At 45.7% G+C, this 20,200-nt stretch overlaps 1 protein-coding gene across 3 annotated transcripts in view; it reads left to right on the top strand.

Moving 5' to 3' along the window:
• The window catches only part of LOC107191401 (RNA binding protein fox-1 homolog 2), a 192,515-nt gene that overhangs the window by 37,979 nt on the left and 134,336 nt on the right, over positions 1-20,200 (top strand). For 2 of the 3 annotated variants that reach the window (XM_015580432.1, XM_015580430.1), the window contains exon 1: positions 19,765-20,191. In XM_015580432.1, the coding sequence (XP_015435918.1) occupies positions 20,180-20,191 (12 nt within the window). In that variant the 5' untranslated portion in view covers positions 19,765-20,179. Of the gene's footprint in view, positions 1-2,145; positions 2,189-19,764; positions 20,192-20,200 lie in introns of those variants that run through there. The other variant, XM_015580431.1, reaches the window with a different exon arrangement.

Here is a 20,200-nt window from a genome sequence, read left to right as displayed (position 1 = left end):
AGAAATCCGAAACAATCGAAGCCACTTCTCAAAAAGATCCGGAATTAACGCCCGGAAACGGCTTCATCGTGCCACGGAGGTGCACGAGGTAGGCGTGTACAGAGAACGATCATCTCTCGGAGCGGAAACACGAAAGAAGGCGGCACGATTGGTTATCGGTGGCTCGTGAACTATAAAGTAATTACTTTTATTCCCGGTGGTAATCGATTGCATACCTATCGGCGGCTACGTGACCCGTGTCGTGAACTGGTCCACCATCTGACGTCGCTCCTGCCGCTCCCTTGGTAATTCCTGTATCGCGTACAAGCCGCTTTTTCGTCTTATCGAATTCCTAGCGAGGGAGTCGAACGGACAATAAAGTCCAGAACCAATATCGCGAATCGACACCTCACGCGTCCCTCCTGCTGCTGGATTAGCTGGTGTACACGCGTGTCGATGCGCTTAACTCTTTAGGGTTAGGTGGGTCAAAAACTGTCCAACCTTTTCCTTAGCTTTTTACGCATAGTGGGATATATTTTAATCCACCTCGAAAAGTTGAAGTTACTCATAGTCATACAGTTTAATATTTATTTTATATTAAAAAAAATTCTGTGCAACTAGGATTTTTATTTTCTTTAAAATCGTGTGCCTCAAAGAGTTAATTCGCACGACGAAAACGACGTTGCTGTAGCTACGTCACCGGTGCTTTTCAATTTCAATCCCAACGGGCGGGTCTTCGACACGCCGCTGAGGGAAATTCGCCGTCCGTTCCAATTACGGCTGGGACCCTCGCACCCACGCGTTTTGCTAGGCGGCAGTTGTGCGACCGAACAGGAAGGCCCGATCCGCGACGAAAACACGCGGAATTTATGGTCCAATCTGTCCCATGGCGCGACGACTCGATTCCAGGTATTCCTTTCCGCCGCCGCCCCGCGGACACACACGGTCATTTTATGCTGGATGTTCGACGAACAGAACGACGTGTCGCGGATGGTTGAATGTCTCTTCGTCGCGATTAAAATGGAATCGGTTCCGCGACCGACGATCGAATCGCGAAATTGCTTTCGGCTCGATCGTTCACTAGGGTAAATGTCCCAATTAATGCCAGTGTCTCTAATACTGCCACTTTATGTATTTTAATTAATGAAAACGTAACGTTTAAGGAATTTTATACAAAAAATTTATTATTAAATTGGGACTCTGATTTACATAAAAAGAAATACTTATATGGTGTCTGGTATTTAAAAATTAATGTTGTAACGTGAAAGTGATATGTGAGCGTCGAAAATGCGACTACGTCAGTAGGACGTGATGGCGAAATCATCGATATCCTCTGATATCGATGGATATCAACGAATGTGTAAAAAATATTTACAGTTCTTCGGTTCAGTGTGCATTGAAAAAGTATGCATCCACTCCATGAAAGGAAAACACAATCGCTCCAGGGTGCTCGTAAAATATCCCGCCGTGGTGTCAAGTGGAGGAGAAAATGGTCGAAAAATCGGGGAGAACTCGGCCAACGCGCCGTCGCTCGCGACAGCTCGGAAATCGATCGTCAACGATCGCCAAACGTTTTGTCCGTCGATTTTTAGGGTTACCGTCGTCGCAAATCCCCGCGTAATTTAAACTTTGAACGGACCACCGCTTCGTTTCCTTCTTTTTTTTTTTTATTCGTTCTTCGTGATCGACCTCGTTCCCTCGAATTTCGTGGCCGGCTCTGTTTCCCCACGGCTCGATTTCCATTTTAAATCGACGAGTTCTCTCCCGGTTCGACGCCATCGAAATTTAACGTGCGTTCTAGGGTCGTGTGACATTCCCTGGAATCGAAAAAATCGAACGTTCTCCGTGAATCTACGTTGATTGTTATTACTAGACTCGGGATGTTTATGCATTTATAGCATCCCTTGACTTGGACAATACGAGAAAGTAAAGATTTTAATAAGTTTAGCACCATTTGTGTATAATTATTAACGCAGTAAATCCTCTAGCACAGAATTCAAGATTCTGTCCGATTTTATTTCTTAGACATCGAACCTGAAATTGTGAATATATATAAACTTCCGCAGTCTAGATTATTACAGACGTAACGAAGTAAAATGAAACCAATCGAATTCTCGTAACAGTGTTTGAAATGACTAACGTGAACGTTATTTCTCGATGTTTCAGACAGATTCGCGACGCCAAGACGCCACACCGTATCCCCCACATTGTGAGTACGTTATTTAATCTCGTCGTTTTAACTAGTAGTTTTTTACTAGGGGTAGAGCTGTAGAGAGACAGAGAGAATATTCCGTATAAGGCTGAGACTCCACATCGGTAATTTTTAATTTACATCCGCTTAATCCCGACCCAGACCTGGAAACGTGTGTCTCAAAGGACGCTTCTCCTTTTACCGAGTCGAGTATCGATCTCGCCACGCCACGATATTAATCTAATCTCTTTTTGACTAAGCCTGGGGGCAAGAAAAAAAGGTCAGTCTTCGACGCGAACGAAATCAAAGAAAGTGGCTCTCGTGAGAATTATATCGAAGCTCGAAGCACGTCTTTTCACGTCAGTATATCCGATGAGAAATCTTCGAATTGCTTCCATTCTGTCTACGATACTAACGTGACAGATGTCGTCGGATCGAACCTCCAGTATTTGCTGTTAGACAAACCTATTCGGACCCTCCCTCATTCCCTCGGTTAGTTTCGATATACTAATGTTACATGGGTGATGATCAAAAGTAGAAAGTTAAAGGAACGTTCAGTATGTTGTCACCCAAATATAAAAAAAGGTGTATAATTGCACGAATCATCCACCTCCGTCAACTCGTTACTAAGAATGAAAAATCACTCCGTCACGATCGAGGATGGATCGGTGACACGTGTCCAGGCAATGGCATTGACGATAATTTCCCATTAATTACACGGATCGCTGAACCCCAGTAGCGGACTGAATCGAACAGGAGATTGGCGGATAGAAGCATCTGTGCGCCAGGGGGAAATCCGGCGGACCAGAAAACCGGGCTTAATCCTCTTACGTCCGTCGCGCTGCCACGGAAAAATGGCGTTCTTTGGGTGACCTTAAACCCGACAGAAACACGCGAGAAATTCGTCCACCGACGAGGAAGCCACCCGACCAGATTGACGCTCGGCTAATGGACGCTGGACGGAGGGGGTGGAAATAGCTTTGGAAAAAGACTCTTTGCCGCGCGGATGAATCCATTTCTCGATGAGCCGTCGTTACGAGGATTTCCTTGTAGTCGAGTAAAATGGGGATCAAATTCATATTTCGTTGCACAGTTAGAACGGGCGCCATTAAGTGGATATAATAAACAGCCTGCGTGTCTCCTTTGGAAATTCAATTTTGGATCGAGAGTGTTTATAATTAACATTAATATATTTTTTTTCTATACTCTAATATTTTCATCGTTTAGAGATTGTTACACCTTTGATCAAGCTTATTATGGAGTTATACGATCAAGACTCTGATTTAGTCTCAATACCTTTATTTCCATTGACAAGGATCTAAATTTCTATCCCCTCGGAACCTAGAAACAAAATATCTCACTCTCAACTTTCTACAATTTTAAAATATCGTGGTATCGATGAACCTTAACGAATTCGAAGAATCAAGAGATCGCGGAAGATTGATAACCCCACAGGTTCCCTCGCGCAGAAGGACTCGCAATATCCCTAGATGCATATTACCTTATTAAAAAGTCATCGTAACACCTGAGCACCTCTCCTTCTCGGTATGTCCGCGTCATCACGCGCACCAGTAGATTTCGCGGCAATTAGGCGGATAATTAACGAGCCTTGCAACGAAATTACACGAGGGTGGGTGCCGGTTGATGGGGACCCCGTGAGCCGTGTTTCCCGCCAATTCCACCACCTCTCTCCACGTCGAACTTATCATTGGCGGGTCTTTCGTGACGTTGCAGCAGACCCTCGAATAGCAGCCCGGGCGAAGCTTCTTAAGCAGACGATCCTCCCGGAAGGATGGGTCTGGTAATTATCTTTTTGCGTCGCCGGGTTCCGGCGAACGAGCCGTAATTATAAGCCATCCAAGCGACTCTTAATTACGCGACGACAACGACGACGACGCGGCACACGCTCGGTTTACTCGTTCGAATCGATCGCCGAGACACGAGTCACGACCGAGACGACGACGACGAGGAGAATCGCCACTGTCTGAAGATGGACTGTCCTCGATCTGGCTTTCGGGGCACGTTTTCTAATCTCGAAAAAGACGTTCCCCTCGCGCCCCCTTAACCGTCGATCCAGCGAACTAATTTCAATCGGTTACTCGGTCGTCTTTAACTACTCGTGGAGAAATCGCCCGATTGCCTTGTGCTTTGTACCCTCGAATTGGATCTTTCGGCTGGTCTGGTCAGGAGACGGATATTGGCGAACTTGGCTCGCGAATGGGTAGTGGAAACAGTTGTGACAAGAAATTTTAATGACCCCCGCATTTTCATATTCATCAATTCTGTACAAGAGTATACATACATCTGAGCGCTTAATAGCATCAAGTCTCGTACATATAGCTCCGGCAGACGCTGCCCCATTGGCAATCGAATTTTCCATCGGAACGTACGTGTATTGGAATTTATCCAATCCGTAGGAACCACGGATTAGATTGCCCTCCGGTGTTTCCGGCTCCCTGCACGCCCGTCGAGATTATTAAAACATATTCGTTATTAATCCACGAGGTCGCGGAGCCTCGACTCGGTGATTCCCGAGGAGCACTCTCCCTGTATTTCCCACTGGCTCTTCCGTCTCTCGCACTCTCTTTCGCCTTTACCAGATATCCCCGATTCTAATTCAATCGCACGATTTTCTCCAGCCAAATCCCACCCCATCGGAATGGCCTAGCTGTACGGGAAACCCCCTCGGAGCCCATTCCGTGCGCGCACGTTTTCAATTTTCGCGTTCGGAGACTCCGAACCATTGCCAGATGGAAAAGATGAATTTCACATTTTTTCTCTAGCCACGTGAACTCGAGATTTGAAGGTATACTTTGGATAAGAAAGGTTTGCATGTTGCGTGCATTAACCAACCAATCCTCCAGTTTTGTTTCTTAAGCAGTTCGATGGAGCTCTCCGTAACTGATACCTATCGATAATTTCAAATCCACTGTACTGGATTAATAAAGAAAGTCGTTGTTCCGACCGCACACGCGGTTAACTCGATCCAGCAGGATTAAAAGGCACCGCGCGGACTCGTCGGTGCCGTCTTTCGCTAATTAAATCCGGGAAATTAGCCCCGTCTTGGAGGAAGATGGAACCGTCAACGGCAGGAAACGCATAATGGCGTGGCCGTGCGTCGTCGACGTCGGTGATGCTTTTCCAGCGAAGAGGTTTTAACGGGAGGGCAAGGGGGACTCGAACCTTCTGATGGGCTGACGGGGGGTTCCGTCGTTTTTTTTCCGGTTTCCAGGGGATAGAAGGGCCGGGGGTGGCGCACGATGAAAAATAACGGGGAGGAGTCGAGTGGGCGAGCCAGGCGAAGAAAACGGGATCGTTTGAATACGAATTTCACGGTCTTTAATTCCGACGGGATTTGAATTCATTCGACGCCGGGACCGAAAGCAATGTTCGCCGTTGAACTCTCGCGAGTACTTGCGCGAGACCTTTCCCCTCCCCCCCGTAATGGCCGGGCTTGGGTCCTCGAAATAATTTTGCGAACGTTTCTCGTGACTCTGGGAAAAGGAGGAGAGAAAGACGACCAAGGAAACGAAGCAAGTTTTTCGCGAGTGGCTCTGAAAGGGATCAACAGGGGCCCGCGCCAAGAGTCTTTTATCCTCCGGAGTTCTATTATGCCCCACCCGAAGCCATCGGGATTTATGAATAATTCGGGAGTATTTGCTTCTCCGCCTCCGCGGCTGAATTAATAAGAAGCCTTGGGAAACGTCGGAAGATGAGTGGACTTTATTACGGCGGCCAGCGACTGCGCCGGGACTTCAATTCCCGATGTGTACCAGGGGCCGTGTTTAAAGTTGGACGTATTAACGGTTTTAACTTGCGGATGATTGAAACACCCTGTAGAACTGGTATTTGAGAATTTAAGTTTAGAAATTCTTGATATTGAATATCTTCAAGGTGTTGCGATTACACAGTTTAAAAGTTAAATAAAACACTGAAGTCGCAGGAAATATGCATCGACATTTCATTTCAATAATATAGTAAGAAATATAATTCTGTATTTATATCAAGCAGAATTTGAATTTGCGCGCTAATGCGATCTATGTTATCGACTTCTGATAATGAAGTTCGGAATATGGACGACAGGGGGCGAAATCGAACAGGACGGAACAGCGCGCGAATAATTTTCGAACACTTTCGAAGATTTGCTCCTCGACATGCGTACACCCCGAAGATTCGTCCCACCTTTTTTCGGAAAATCTGGCCAAGAAATGCTTAGGGAGATTCGGATGAGGAATATTAGGATGAGCATATCGCTGAACCATGAGTGGGAGCAGTTGAACTGTGAGATATGGGTATGTCATCTATGAAATATCAATTTTTTATTCTGCACAGACTTCGGCCAGGCTCGACGAATGGAGACCGTACATTTTTACTTGAGAATTTCTGATTCTGTTTCTGTAATCTGACACTGTACGAGTCTTTAAACAAACCTTCCCTAATTTTATGAGAATTGCATCGACAAATAATATAAAAACTATACTCAAAACATTGTGTAAAGAATATTTTCATTAAATTCTTGTTGTATAAAAATTCATGATATACAAAGGTGTACTAGAAAGTACATATTCGTTTAAGATAAATTGGGTTGCGTTTAAAGATTCTGTTAGTTTGAGAAGATGGGCTTCTAGTAATATGGTAAAGGAGTTCATCTTTGCTGTTAAGCTATATAGGGAAACAGTGTAATTTATAATTACATATTTTCTGAACGTTAACGTAACGATTCCACTTTCGATTCTCGTTCATGTCTCAAATCGATTATAGTACGTAAGTCCATACACCAGGTGGCAGAAGATAGAAAGACATGTGCCGCCATCAACAGCACATGTTGAAAACAAGGCGCGTCAGTCTCCCTTCGTTCAGAAGCGCTGCGTTGTCCTTGCTAGGTAAGGTAGTTTCCTACTGGAAACATTTTCTCCAGCAAACTTCCTTATCGATAGTAAATGAATAGAGTTCTTATGTTACTGATTTGAAATTACGAAATGTTTACATAGCTACTTGCAAAATATATTAAACATCGCATTTATCGTGTATTAACATCGCCATTACGAATTCACGAGACTGGTAATCCTAGCATACGTGTCGAGGCTACAATGAAAGTATCGATTACAGCGTAAACCAAGATATGTATTTTCCGCATAATACACGACCCGACGAATTTTTATCGATTGATATCGATTTTCCGGACGAAACTGATACTTTTATATAATGCTTTACGTAACGTCTTACTCATCCTGCGGTAAGAAGATCCATTAGATAATTAAATGGAAGTAGATCGCATTTGGGGGGATCACTAGAAATAGTTTTACTTCCTCACGAGAGTGTTCTAATGTTGCGACAGCCTTCAACCAATGGATACTAAAACCCCAACCTTTAGCCATTCATTCTATTCTCAGAACAAATTCTCATAGAATCATATACGTTTTCTGTTCGTAAATTGAAATTCAAGTGTATTTCATTATTAATTTGATTACACCGGACCAGATCTATCCTTTCGTTTTCAATATCGTGTACTCATGATTCCAAGCCAAATTCCACGGTGTTTTCGTTCCAAAGGGGGAAGGAACGCGGCGCGAGTCTGCAACAACCGATTCGCCGAGTATACATCGCGAGTATATTTAGCTGGAAAATTGAATCGGTGCCAGGACACGTCCCTGTAATTCGATCCGGCCGCGAAAGGGGGATGTTTTTGTGCGTGAAGGGGTCCCCGCAGGATCGCGATCGGCTCGACGAACGGTCTCGAAATAATCGCTTGTATCCGAAACACTCGAAAGAATTCCATCTGGTCGCCATTTTAAACGACGTCCCTTCGTCGAACGGGGCTCGCGTGTCGCGAAATATTCCGGAGGAAAACACGATACATGATAAGAGAAACAGGGGCGGGGGGAAAGATTATAGATTTCCTGCTCCACTTTACCGTGGTTTCCTTCTTTCCCGATGCGAAACGTAGGGCAGTGATGGCGAGGGGCTCTTGGAACTTCCTGGATGTGAAAACTCTAAAGAGTTTTCTAATTAATAAATTAGAGCACGAAACCGTAATCATAATCTCCATCCAGTACGGATCTTCTTGGATCGCGGTAAAGAAATATCATCACGGACGATTAAAAAGAAACAACCCCCCATTGCTTTCGGACGTTCTGTTTTTGTTCGTCATTCGGCGGCGGATTAACCGCGTCGCTCTGTAGTCTTGCTTTCCCGGGTTACATATGTGTTTACGTCGTAAACAGAGGGAATCACAATGGTCCAAGTGGTTCCTGAAACTCTCTAAAGCTGGATCCACAATGGCGAATGGAACTTTTGCATATTCTCTGCTGTCGTTCTCCTCCCTGTAATAATACGGTGTTACGTAGTTGGGATGGGGTGAAACAGCGGTTAAAGGCCATTTTGGAGCTATCCACATTGCATCTTGTGTCATTATTAGCCACTCTAGTTTTAATCTTTATGCGAGAGTGTGCTGCCAGAAAGTCTGCACACCCCAAGTGGAAAAGGGAAGTAGAAAATCAGGGAAGCGGAAAATATTCCTGAGTAGATTCACGGTAGTGGTTGGAAGGTACCCCGAATAGAGAATTTTTTGCTGCAATTACAGTAAAAACAGGTTATTTTAAAACGTACCGAGAGGAATAATAGAACAATGATGATCTTCAAGCTGCAGCCACAGCACATTCACTCGCAGTATACCTTCAACCAGACGATGTTGCTTCACCTATGAAAATATATTAGGATCCTCGGAATACGAAATAGGGAAGAATTGGAGCAACTGGAGCCAGTCATCTATAACAATACAGCGATTCAAAGTGGAGAATTCATCCCCAGAGATATTCTTACATCGGTGACCTCGTAATATCTATTTGACCCAAGTTTGACGGTGAATACTTTAAGTCTTCCGAAAATACATTCAGTACAATGGATACACAAAGATCCAAACTGATCCAGACATCACTGTCTCTGGGGCAATCAGAAATATCCACCTTTCGAGGTACCAAGCTTCTAGAATACAGACTAAACCAATAATCGGGTCAGTGATATTTTCAACCACGTACAAACTAGAAAACTACAAGTTCAAAGATCTCTTTGGCAAGTATGAAGAGACCTTAACCGGTCTCTTTGACGATCGTGGAACATAGAATGCCCGGGATTCCGAGCCGTTTAAACACACCCGCGTTGTTTACGCTCGCACGGAAGGTCTCCGAGCGTTCTCCGGACCGTTGTAAACCCGCCGAAAGGGAAACATACGGACGGGCGCAGGCGATTTGTTACTGAACGGGAGCCAGAGCACACGTGGCAACGAGCTTCTGCGCACGCAAGGGTTCTGGAATCGATGGATACACCGCCTGAGAAATGTCTGCGTCCACGCAGCCTGCCGCGATCCACCGACGAGAATCCAGATATTTCTGATCGTACTAGCCCCGGGGTCACGGTGTACGAATCAACGATGAACCCATCGAACCGATGAAACGCGATTACACGTTTCAAGCCCCGTGATTCGCCGGCGCGGTCAGCCGATTCGAATTGTTTGATTGTTCGATCGGAACGTGATCGCATCGTGGGGAATGGATCGTTCCGATGAACGTTTCGTAATACAACGAAAACTGGCACGAAGTGAGAGTGCTCTCCGTGATTTCGTTAAAGCGCTTGGAAATTGCGTGCTTCAATTGCCAAAGAACCCCCGTTTGCCTTTGGAGAGTTAGGAGAATTCCCGTTTGTGGAACCGCTACTTTGCTGCTTCCGCTGGGGTGATGCTTGAAATCTTCAACTGAATATTCTCAAGAGGTACCTAAGAATAATCTAGCTTCTGGTTGGCACTTTGAGTCGTCTGTTTGGATTTCCTAGCAATTCCCTATTTTTTTCCGATTCTTTCGTGAAACGATATTCCAGCTGAGCGTCTCCCTCGGCAGAGAAGTAAGAGGGCGAAATCGTGGCGGGAGGGGGTAGCCGAAATTAGTGGACGGGTAAATTTAGTCGAGGTTTCTTATTCCTGTGATCTGCCCCGCGTGATGCAGACTCACGGGAATTCGCAGCGAGTGCTTCTTAGTCCCCGGTTGGATTTTATTCCGAATGCCTTCGAAGAACCGTCTGGTCCTGACCTTAGCGGGTGCCGATCATATGCTCGTGTTCTATTCGCTTATAAAACGAAGACTTCCTTTTCACGTACTGTCTCTGGAAATATCCTTCTGCCACTTTGTCTTCCCCTGTCTTCGTTGATCCAGCATCTCCCACTTACCTGTCCTCTATGATGAATTTTCGTAAAATTTACTTCAATGTTAAAACCTCCATGGTTCATCGATCGTTACTTCTAGCGTCGTTAAATCCAACGATCAGACCGAAATCAATCGACTATTCAAGGCGAACCGTTTAGTAATCATTTGACCGCCATAGGGTCGGTTTCCAGCGTTCAATTATGCTGCTGCTTATGCAAATTCGCGGACAAACGAAGATTGAAGTACTTCAGTCAATTATGAGTCCATCACTGTCTGAAAAAGTGTTGCGAGTCCTCGAATCAATCTTCAGACGAATAAATGAACTTCCATGCCGGAAGAAACGATTCAATCTCGTTGAAAGCGCGGTAGAATGTTTGCCTGCGAGTTTCATAAGAGACTCACCACGATGACCACCGCAGTTCATATGGATCCCACGGTTTCGCCGGAATCCGTCCACGAGGATAAGATATTTCCGCGGGTTTATTGACAATTTCCCCCGTGGATCCTACCCGTGCTGAAATTGAACCGATAAATTGGCCAACCAACGTGTAAAACCGGCGACGATGCAACGGGAACGATGACCTTTTTACGATCCGTTATTACGTGCCTGTTTCAAGGGGACTCTCTCGTTAAGGAGCTCGGCTGCATTTTCGACGAATTTGCCTAAGTGCACCGCGACGGAGGCACGAAAATTCGACCCAACCACTGCACCTTTGAAACGATTATTTCGCCGTCCGCAAATCGACGCCGTTGAATCGATTACGACTCTTTGTGCGCTCTGCTTCAGGATAAAGTGAAACTTTGAAACTTCGACGATTTTCGTCTCTCTGATCGAAGTGTGTCAGACAAAATGGCCTTTTACTGTTACGTTATGCTAGTTATTCGCGACGCGTTTTATACGGGGTTTAAATTCAGGTTTTATGGGAAAAAAAGAAAGCGAATTAACTTCTGTACATATATATGTACATTTCACAGTGTTCTTCATGTTCAAAACAATCGAATAGAAAAAAACTGATTTCTTTTACGAAAAAAACAATATCGAAAAATATTTCGCGATAACATTTAAAGCGATTACATTTTTTCATAGAATTTAGAAATGCGTGTTCAGATATCAATCCAAGTTTTAGTATGGAGTACGACACGATTTTATGAGGAAGATCCAATAGAAGTATTAAATCGAAAGTTCATTAAACGAATTTCGTTCAAAGGGGCGAATCAAAAGGAGCACTTCTAGATCAAAGGCAGCTGTAATTTCGACATAAATCGAGATTGCACATTTTTCACGAAGTGTCACATTAATCGGAGTTTTATTTAAATAATTTTTCGCGCACTCAAATTCATTTATGCTTTCGAAGCTATAATCAATTGAAATGAAACGCAACAAAAGAAGGAAATGGTGATCGATACTTCTCCCATTGAGGGGCTTACGCTATTCCATCAGGGGGGGGGGGGTGGTGTAAGTTTTAATATGCGCCCGTTTGAATATTTCGCGGTGGTTCATAGCCGCCCAGCGGGGTCTCCTCTGTTAACAGTTCGCCCGAGAGGCTCGGTTAGCCGAGCTATCGGCACAATTCTCTCTCGTAGTCGTCATGGAAACCCCACCTAAAGGGGTGGTGTTCGCTCCCTCGTCGAGAGTAGGCAGTTTCCAGAGGTTTAGGGGTGTACCGTCGAACTCCAGGACGAACGGCGTCGATCAACGGGAGAACCAGTATTCGCACGGGTGATAAATCTAAACGGTTCCGTCTTATCAGCCACTCACGTTTTCTTCGTGTACTTCACACTCTGGAGCTTGTATCCATTCGAGAACCTTACGAGGACACAACCGGGGGCAATTGCACAACAGCCTGGTGTATACGATTTCAATTTGGTAAAGCAAATCTCGAACGAAGATAAGAGGATTTCTTTTTCTTCGCTCGATTTCATTCAAAATCGAGCATGATCGTATTTTAACAGGATGGATCGTCCGTTCCAAGACGGCTCGATGTGTCTTTGAACGGAGTTCGAGCATTGTTCTACTTTAGCTGAATTTCTCTACTTTGTCCGTAGCCTCGCCATCAGCCTCGATCATGTCCGTCGCGATAAGCAGACACGTCGGATGAATCCGAGGAATCCGCCTGAGCCTTCGATAGTCCCTTGTTCCATCAAAATCATGGCCCCTCTTTTGTCTGCCCTTTTTTTTTGAACGTTGGATCACTCCTTGGTGTTCGAGGCTCGCGGATTTACCTCGGTGCTCGTAAAAAATAGAACGAAAAAGAAAGAGGAGATTCGGGAAAATCGAAGACGACCTATAAACCGAGATGTCACCGGTGAAGTCCGACGGGACCAACCCTTTTTCACCCGATCGACCCAGCGCGCCCCTTCTATTCGAGAAAATATTGCGGCCGAGATCGAACGATGGACCACCCCCGCGTGGAGGATCCCACTCCGCGATATCGGGCCGGAATGTAAAGTCTGAAAACGTATTTGGAGCCCTGATTTACCGGCTATAAATCAGCCCCGAAAATTCGAACTGTGGAGGGGTAGGTGGGGTATCGAAACCGAGTATAACGTTTCCTGCATATAGTTCCTTATAAATGATGTAATACGGGCAAAGAGAAGATATACAACCATCGGATGAAGTAGAAACAGCAGTGATATTCATTCTCTATTCACTAATCCGAGGAGTGTATAGTTGAATAAATTCGAAGAGTTCCCTCTGGACCTTTCAAGATTCTCGATTATTTCCAACTGTTCGTCTTCGTTCGAATTAATCGAATATTTCGACGATCATCGAGTACTACCGTTTCGTAGAAAATTTTAATACACCATCTCAAATAATATTTTAATTATTGTACGTTATACATATAGTAGTTACTGTGTTCCAATGAGAGTATATACAAAGTCAAAAGAGCTTCAACTAGTCGAAACGTCACTCTTCAAAAACTGATAAGAATCCTCCCCTAAAGATCGAGCATCATCGTTTCGATGAAATTTCGCGTGTCATTGGTCGGTTCCTGCGGTCTCGATCACAACCACGTTCCGTCCAATAAATTCGCCCCCGTCGACGACTGTTCGAGCTCCTTCGGGCCCGCGGTGAGGCCAACCGTGAAACATTTATAGTGTCACGAGAGGATGTGTATGCAGAAATGTGTGAGACGAAACGAGTAAATCTCTGGACATCGAATTTTCTTCTGAACGACTAATCGTGTCTTTATCAAAATTTTTTTAACACTAGAACTACCAAAGCAGTCAATATGACTGGTTAGTAAACTGTTATGGCGATGATTAAAATGTTACAACAATGAATTTTCTCAGATCTTTCACTACTTTAATTACAATATGAAAATAAAGAAATCGGTTAATTTGGAATATTATCGAAAGGTTGTCATGGTTATCGACTTGACAGAAATAAATATACGTTCATCGTCGGTAATTCTAGTGTTAAATCGAATATTAACAAATTTTCTTCTTTCATTTTTCTTGTTAATTGTCTTCTTTTCAATTCCTCGCTCCCTAATGCTCAAGGATTACATTGAAACAGTTGAAGAAAATAAAAATCCGAAATAGAAATTCTCTGTCCATGTCGCAGTTTTGACACGGTTCGTCCCACTGTGCGGGGCGCCGCGAGCGCATGTGCGCTCCAGCTGCTGCAACGCACCTACGAATGCGCGTAGAGGGTTCTAAAAATACGCGGCCGCCCCGAGTGCACTTGAAACTGCACCAGCAGAGCCTGTGAGCCGGCTACAGAAAGAGTAAACGAGAGAAAGAGAGAGAACGATAGGATGGCGGACGTCGATAGGCAATTTCACGAGGCGACGCGACGCGTCGAAGCATCCCCCCCTGCGCTTTCCGTCTCGTTACAGAATCCACGGGATTGTACATGAAACCATATTCTCTTTTTTTCGTCCCCTCGGATCGTAAACTGGTCCTCAAGCCGTTCCCCGGTTGGCAATAAAAAAATTTCTCCGCGTGTTACCATAAGGACAGAGAATTAACCAGACTCATTTAACCCTTCTGTTAAACATCAACGTGCTCTTTTCATGGCGGCCGGTTTCGTCTTGGAATCGATTATACGAGCGCATCCTGTGATCGGACACCGTACCCATAGTAATAAAAAGGGTTCAGATACCGGTGACGAGGGGGGAACGCCGGTGAGAAGATGGAGTCGTAAAAACACGGAAGAATCCTCTCGTAAAATTGATATCAGAAAGAGAGAGGTCGATGTACATGTAGATAAGAAGGTTTTGCGGATCGAACATGGTTGCGCCCAGGGGGTGTTGAAGTTTATTTATAGACAGTCGCACGGCGCAGATCACCAGCGAAGATAGAATGGAGCGCGAGAGTAGCTCGAAGACGCGAGGATCAATGTTTATCTGAATTTTTTTTTAGCCTTGTTGCGCGTAATCTACCCCTCGTGTCCATGATTCGTCCCCTCTCTTGCGGGATGAAAGGGGAAATAACGATCGACGAAACGCAATGTACTCTTCATCCGTCTTTGGCCTCGACTGTGACGACGTTCATTTTCGTATCCGTTAAAGTTATGCCCGCTCCCTAAATAGAACAAGTTCCGGGATATCGGTATAATCGGGCGAATAAAGGGTGGAGAAGATTCTCCATCGATCGAAGCCGCGACTCCGATTGTCCATTCCCGTCACACGGCGTTTCGACCCGATCGCGATTACGACGCTACGAACGGCGTCGTTACATCGTATCTCCGCTAGTTACCGCCCCGGGGTAATACCTACCGGGTCCGGAGATCCATTTCCATCCGGAGCCGGCGCGTCGTGCGCCGCATTATTCTAAGCATCGTGGCTTTTGCACCCTCTGTCGACGCGACGTCGTCATCGTCCCTTCGTTTCTATGGCGACTCGAACGGAGGGGGATGGCGTGTGTCCCCTGCAGAATCGGGGCAGAGCGTGGCAGGTTGATTGTAGGTACACCCGTATCTTCCCCTGCCGGCGAACCGAAGATGATCGAACATGACCAAGTGGTTGCTCCTCTCGGAGAGGATCAATCGTCTCGTAAAGTCCAAGGAAAGTGTTGAAATTCTGTGGCGACGCTATCACGGGACACCCTGTATACTACTGTTTCTATTCCCTATCCGCGAGAGAAACCGGAAATTTCAATAAATCCCCCCCAAAAAAGCTTAAAAATCTCTAAGCTACCATACACTGCCAAACGATTCCACGTCGAAACACGAATGGATCCTCGAAGGGCGTCTGTGCTCAAAAACGACCGGGTAAAAACTGCCGTCCAGCGACTTTTTTCGTGCCTCCAGAAGAGCCCGTTTCTTTCCACCGTCTTTCGTCGTGAAACAATGTCGATCACCATGACGTCGTTAACGAGACTTCGCGGAACCGGTAAAAAGCACGATGGGCAAGGGTGTCGGGACCAGTCCCCTCTCCGCCCGTTTTATAATGCACTGTCTGTGCGGTTTCTCCGGGAACCAAGTACCAGGAACACGCGAACTTCGATGCTCCAACAACGATTAAAGTTGCATTACGAGAGAAGAATACATCGACTACACGAGGATCGAGCTCCGGCCATTCCTCGTGAATCGTGAACAGCTGTATTTTCGGACGTGGCCACGAATGTGATCTCACTAAACAAGTGGAACGGTCGTTTAGAAGCGAACGTAAATATACGCCGTAAAGGAAGTGGCACATGAAGATGTGGGCAAATTTACAGTCGTTGTTGTTGCTGCCCCACACTCGGGCGGACGTTTGCCATGGACAAGCTGAAGTTGCCAGTGGATCGTTTCGCTTCACAGTTTCCCGAATGAACTTGCTTCTTCCGATTCATTGTGTACCAATCAAAAAACATTTTTAATTGTTCAGCTGATTGACCCCCTGATGAAGCTAGTAGCTGTAATGTTAGCGAAATACCCTCAAGAGTAAACTTGAGTAAAAAAAAGAAAATAAAACCTCAACGATAATAACTGTACCTTCGTAGAATCTGATAATTTACCCCGACATTTTACGGAGGACATCTCCTGTCAGAGACGAAGTGTTTCGCAGTATCGAAAAGGCAATGGCCCAGCCGATCGGTCGCCAACCGATCCCTGGTCCCGGGTTCCCTCGACATAGCACCTGAAGGGAGGGTAGACTCTCGGCGGTCTCCTATTTGACATTTTTCGTTCCTGGATCTGCGGCCGGCAGAACCCCCGGCTGGAGGATCCTGGCAGGATTCCAAGGATATAAATTGTCGGGATTTCGTTGTCTCCGATACTTTACCACAAAAGTTTTCCGCCTCCGTCAGCCGAACCCAACTCGCCGCCACCATCGTCTACGGCTGCTGCGCGAACCTACGAAACGAAACAGATTTCGTAATGGCTCATCTCTCGATCGTGTTCCACGGTGTTCCGCAATTATCCACGTTTCGATCGTCCTCCCCTCCCTTCCCCGTGTTTTACCCAGTATGAATATGTTCCAAACTGTCGGGATTGCGCAACGACAGAGAAAGGAACAGGCGTAATGGAACTCGTGAAAGTTTCGCGCGATGCATTTACATGCACAGCCGCGCGCGCGCGAGATTCCGAGAGCCGTTTTTCCTCTAAATCAAAGGTTAGAGCCGGAAAAAAATGATTTACGCGGCTTTTCCGGGCACGTTTCTCTATGTGTGCACGCGTGGTTTCAAGCAGAGAACGGTTCGCGAACGAGGGAAAAGGAAATCCGTGGAGAGTAACGAGCATCGAAGTGGCTGCGGCTATGCGTGTGTAATGAATTTTTTTTTCGGCGAGATTTACGCTCACGGAACATCGATTCTTCGCGGTGTACCATGTCTTCTGTACAGCGCCGGATCAAGGGGAGAACCAGGGAGCTGAAACGAAATTTCAAAACGTTCGCGGGGTTATAACAGTCGAAATGGTTAACTGTAGGACGTTGGGGGATGGTATTTAGAAACTGAAACTCACCGAACAAACCGGGCACGAGAAACCCATCTCGACGCCCAACGGAATGCAATTCCGCGTCCGATAAATACATTCCGATTACGCAGCTCGTTTCCCGAGATTCGAATCACCGGGTGTATGCAAAAGGAAGACCATGCTTCGGGGAATAATAAAGATTGCTCTTGAACGCGAGGATCGTCCTCTCCAACCCCCCACCCCCCTCGTAACGATAATCTCGCGACGGTGAACGGCGAGTAATCCAGCGCGTAGCTTTCCACGGAATCGGGATCCGTTCTGTACACCTCGATAATGGTTTCATTTCCTTGTATCTCTATACCTGGCGCACGCTAATATATGCGTAATAACGGGGCGCCGCGGGCGTAATAACGAAGCTCCGATATTATAACGCGCAGCCGCTGTCGCCGCGGCTGGCTCGATCCGATCCACCGGGTCGCCGGTCAATTTTCAGGATTCTTGTCGCATTAAAAGAATCGAGCAGCGCGAGAACGTAAAGGAGAATTACAATTTTTTTGTATTCATCGCCCCGATACGGATGGCATGTTTAACGATAGAGGCCTCATCTTTATTGCGCGGTGATGACTCGACGACGAGCCGGGATCAATTATTGCCTGATCCATTACAATTTTTTAATTCGTGATCTCTCTACGTGCGTATATGTATATACCTGAACGAACACGATATCGCGATGGCACGAAACCGGGGAACAATTGATTTGCTTGCATCGAGATACACGCTACCGGATAAAAGGTATGTGACTAGAATTCGTGATTGACGGAACGGTGACTCCTTGTTCTGTAACGATATAATAAAATTTGTGAAAGTAGTGTACAGTAGTAGGATACGTTCCAAGTTATACGAACAGGGCATAAAAAGTTAAACCTAGGTAAAAAATAATAAGTATTTTCCTTCATTTTAGAACAATAAAAACGTAGTTTTTTCATTGTATGGACGGAATAACTTGAAATTTTTAATTTTGATATACGGGAGGCAGTAAATCTACTTCATTTAATGCTTTTATTAAATCTACGTAGAATAATATTTTCTTGTTTCTTTAATTATCAGACCTGGGTCCGACATTGTTGGTACATAGTGTAGCATCGTGATTCGGGACATCATCTGCAGTGCATGCGCAAGGTACACATACATATACCGGTGTTTCGCAAGCAACTGCGTACGGAAAAGGCAACAGAACCGCCGATCGCGACGCAAAGCTGTTAGTCACGAGCGGGCGTCTATAAAAATGGAAAATATTTGCGCGAAGTTGTTTGATCGCACGTGTGTCGTTGTAGACGAACGTGGTGAGGGTAAAAGGGATCGTGGACAGCGATAGAGGAATCGGATTCGGAATAAAGATCGGCGGAACGCGGTCGAATGTATAAATGGGACTTAATTTCTGTTCGATGGATCGCCGTGCGCGGGTAGGGACGCGAGGCGGAAAGGGAAAATCATGGGTATAAATCTTGTGTAATATTGGAACGGGCAGTGAATGTAACGAGACGATTCGCGGTGAATGAAACCGTTTGATAACGATTGGAAAGGGATTTAATTACAGAAACACGTATAAATCTGATAAATGTGGAACGTCGACGTTTGTTTAATCGTCACATATGAATCGTGAATCCAACAAAAATTAAATAACATGTTCAGCATTATCATAATCCTTTGAACTTTGAAGTAATTCTTTCGATGATACTTTTGACCGCTGATTCGTTGCTGAATTTGAGGTAAATTCTTTTTTAATCCTCTATGTGGTTTCGATTAATTTATTGTATCGGGTAGTGGTCGGAAATAATAGTCGATACTTTATATTCATAAAAGTGTGCGATCAAGCGTATAGATCTGTGAAGTCCATTAAAAAAATGTTGCTAAATGAAATAGCTAAAGAGATGAAAATGAATGGACGAGTAAACATAATGAGATTTAAATAGAATTGAAAATCTGCTTAACTTCTGCCGGTTTTACGAGTACACCGAATTTCGGGCAACAGTCCATGCTATAAACGCGTAAATGTTCCCAATGATAAACTATACACGGTAACGATTTGTATTTCCATAAATTTCGCGTTCGACCGAGAGAGGCATTTCGCGTGCGCCTCGATCGAGTTTGATTCAGCTAGTACGTATGATGGCCGATGCGCGGCGCTGGATGCGCAGTGGCGCTGCACGCCGATGGCGCCGGCTAGGAGCGGGACCGACAGTCGCAGAGGGACCACGCACGGTGTCGGTCGTGAGTTGTCGCAACAGAGAAAGAGAGAACGTGCAATAGGACGGAGTTAGCTGAAGAAAGACAGAGAGACCGATCGAGGAGAAAGAGAGTGCTGTCGAGGGAGTAGGAGGAGGTGGATGTGAGGACAACGAAGGAGAAAGAAACAAAGTACGCAGAACGTTCGCGGGCGTTCGTGGTCTCGTCGTCGTGTCGTCGTCCGTGGGTCCCGCTCGATCGTGTGCGCGTGAAAGAGTTTTAACCTCGTCTCGGTTCGCTGTTCTCTAGTGATTGTGAGGCTAGGGCGCGCGCGCGCCAGTGTTCGTGTGTGCGTGCAAAAACATCATCGTACCGATCCTCTTTCTCTCTCTCTCTTTGTTACAAGAGAGTAGGCTTGTGTGTGTTCGTGTCCGTACACAATATACGTGTGTACACACGGTAGCCGTACCACAAATTCGACGTATATACACGTACATACGTGGGACAAAAAGAGAGAAACACGCCGGGTAACGTCGTCGGCGGGTACAGTGCACGAAACCGTGAAAGAGAAGGAGACAACAGGGGCGAGAAAGAGGCATCGAAGGAGCAGAGGGTGGAGGAGGAGGAGCGGTGGATCGGAGGGGGAGGAGATACGGAGTGTTGGATTTGTTTTCTCGCACAACGGTGGAGCAAAACGGCCTCAAACTGTGGGGCTCTGGGGCGTTTTTTCTTCCTCCGCAAGGGATGTACTACCCTGTAAGTGAC

This window comes from Dufourea novaeangliae, unplaced genomic scaffold (genome assembly GCF_001272555.1).
Source record: "Dufourea novaeangliae isolate 0120121106 unplaced genomic scaffold, ASM127255v1 scaffold246, whole genome shotgun sequence".
Lineage (NCBI taxonomy): Eukaryota > Metazoa > Arthropoda > Insecta > Hymenoptera > Halictidae > Dufourea > Dufourea novaeangliae.
The sequence above is the reverse complement of the archived record's forward strand: the minus strand, read 5'-3'. Positions and strand labels throughout refer to the sequence as shown.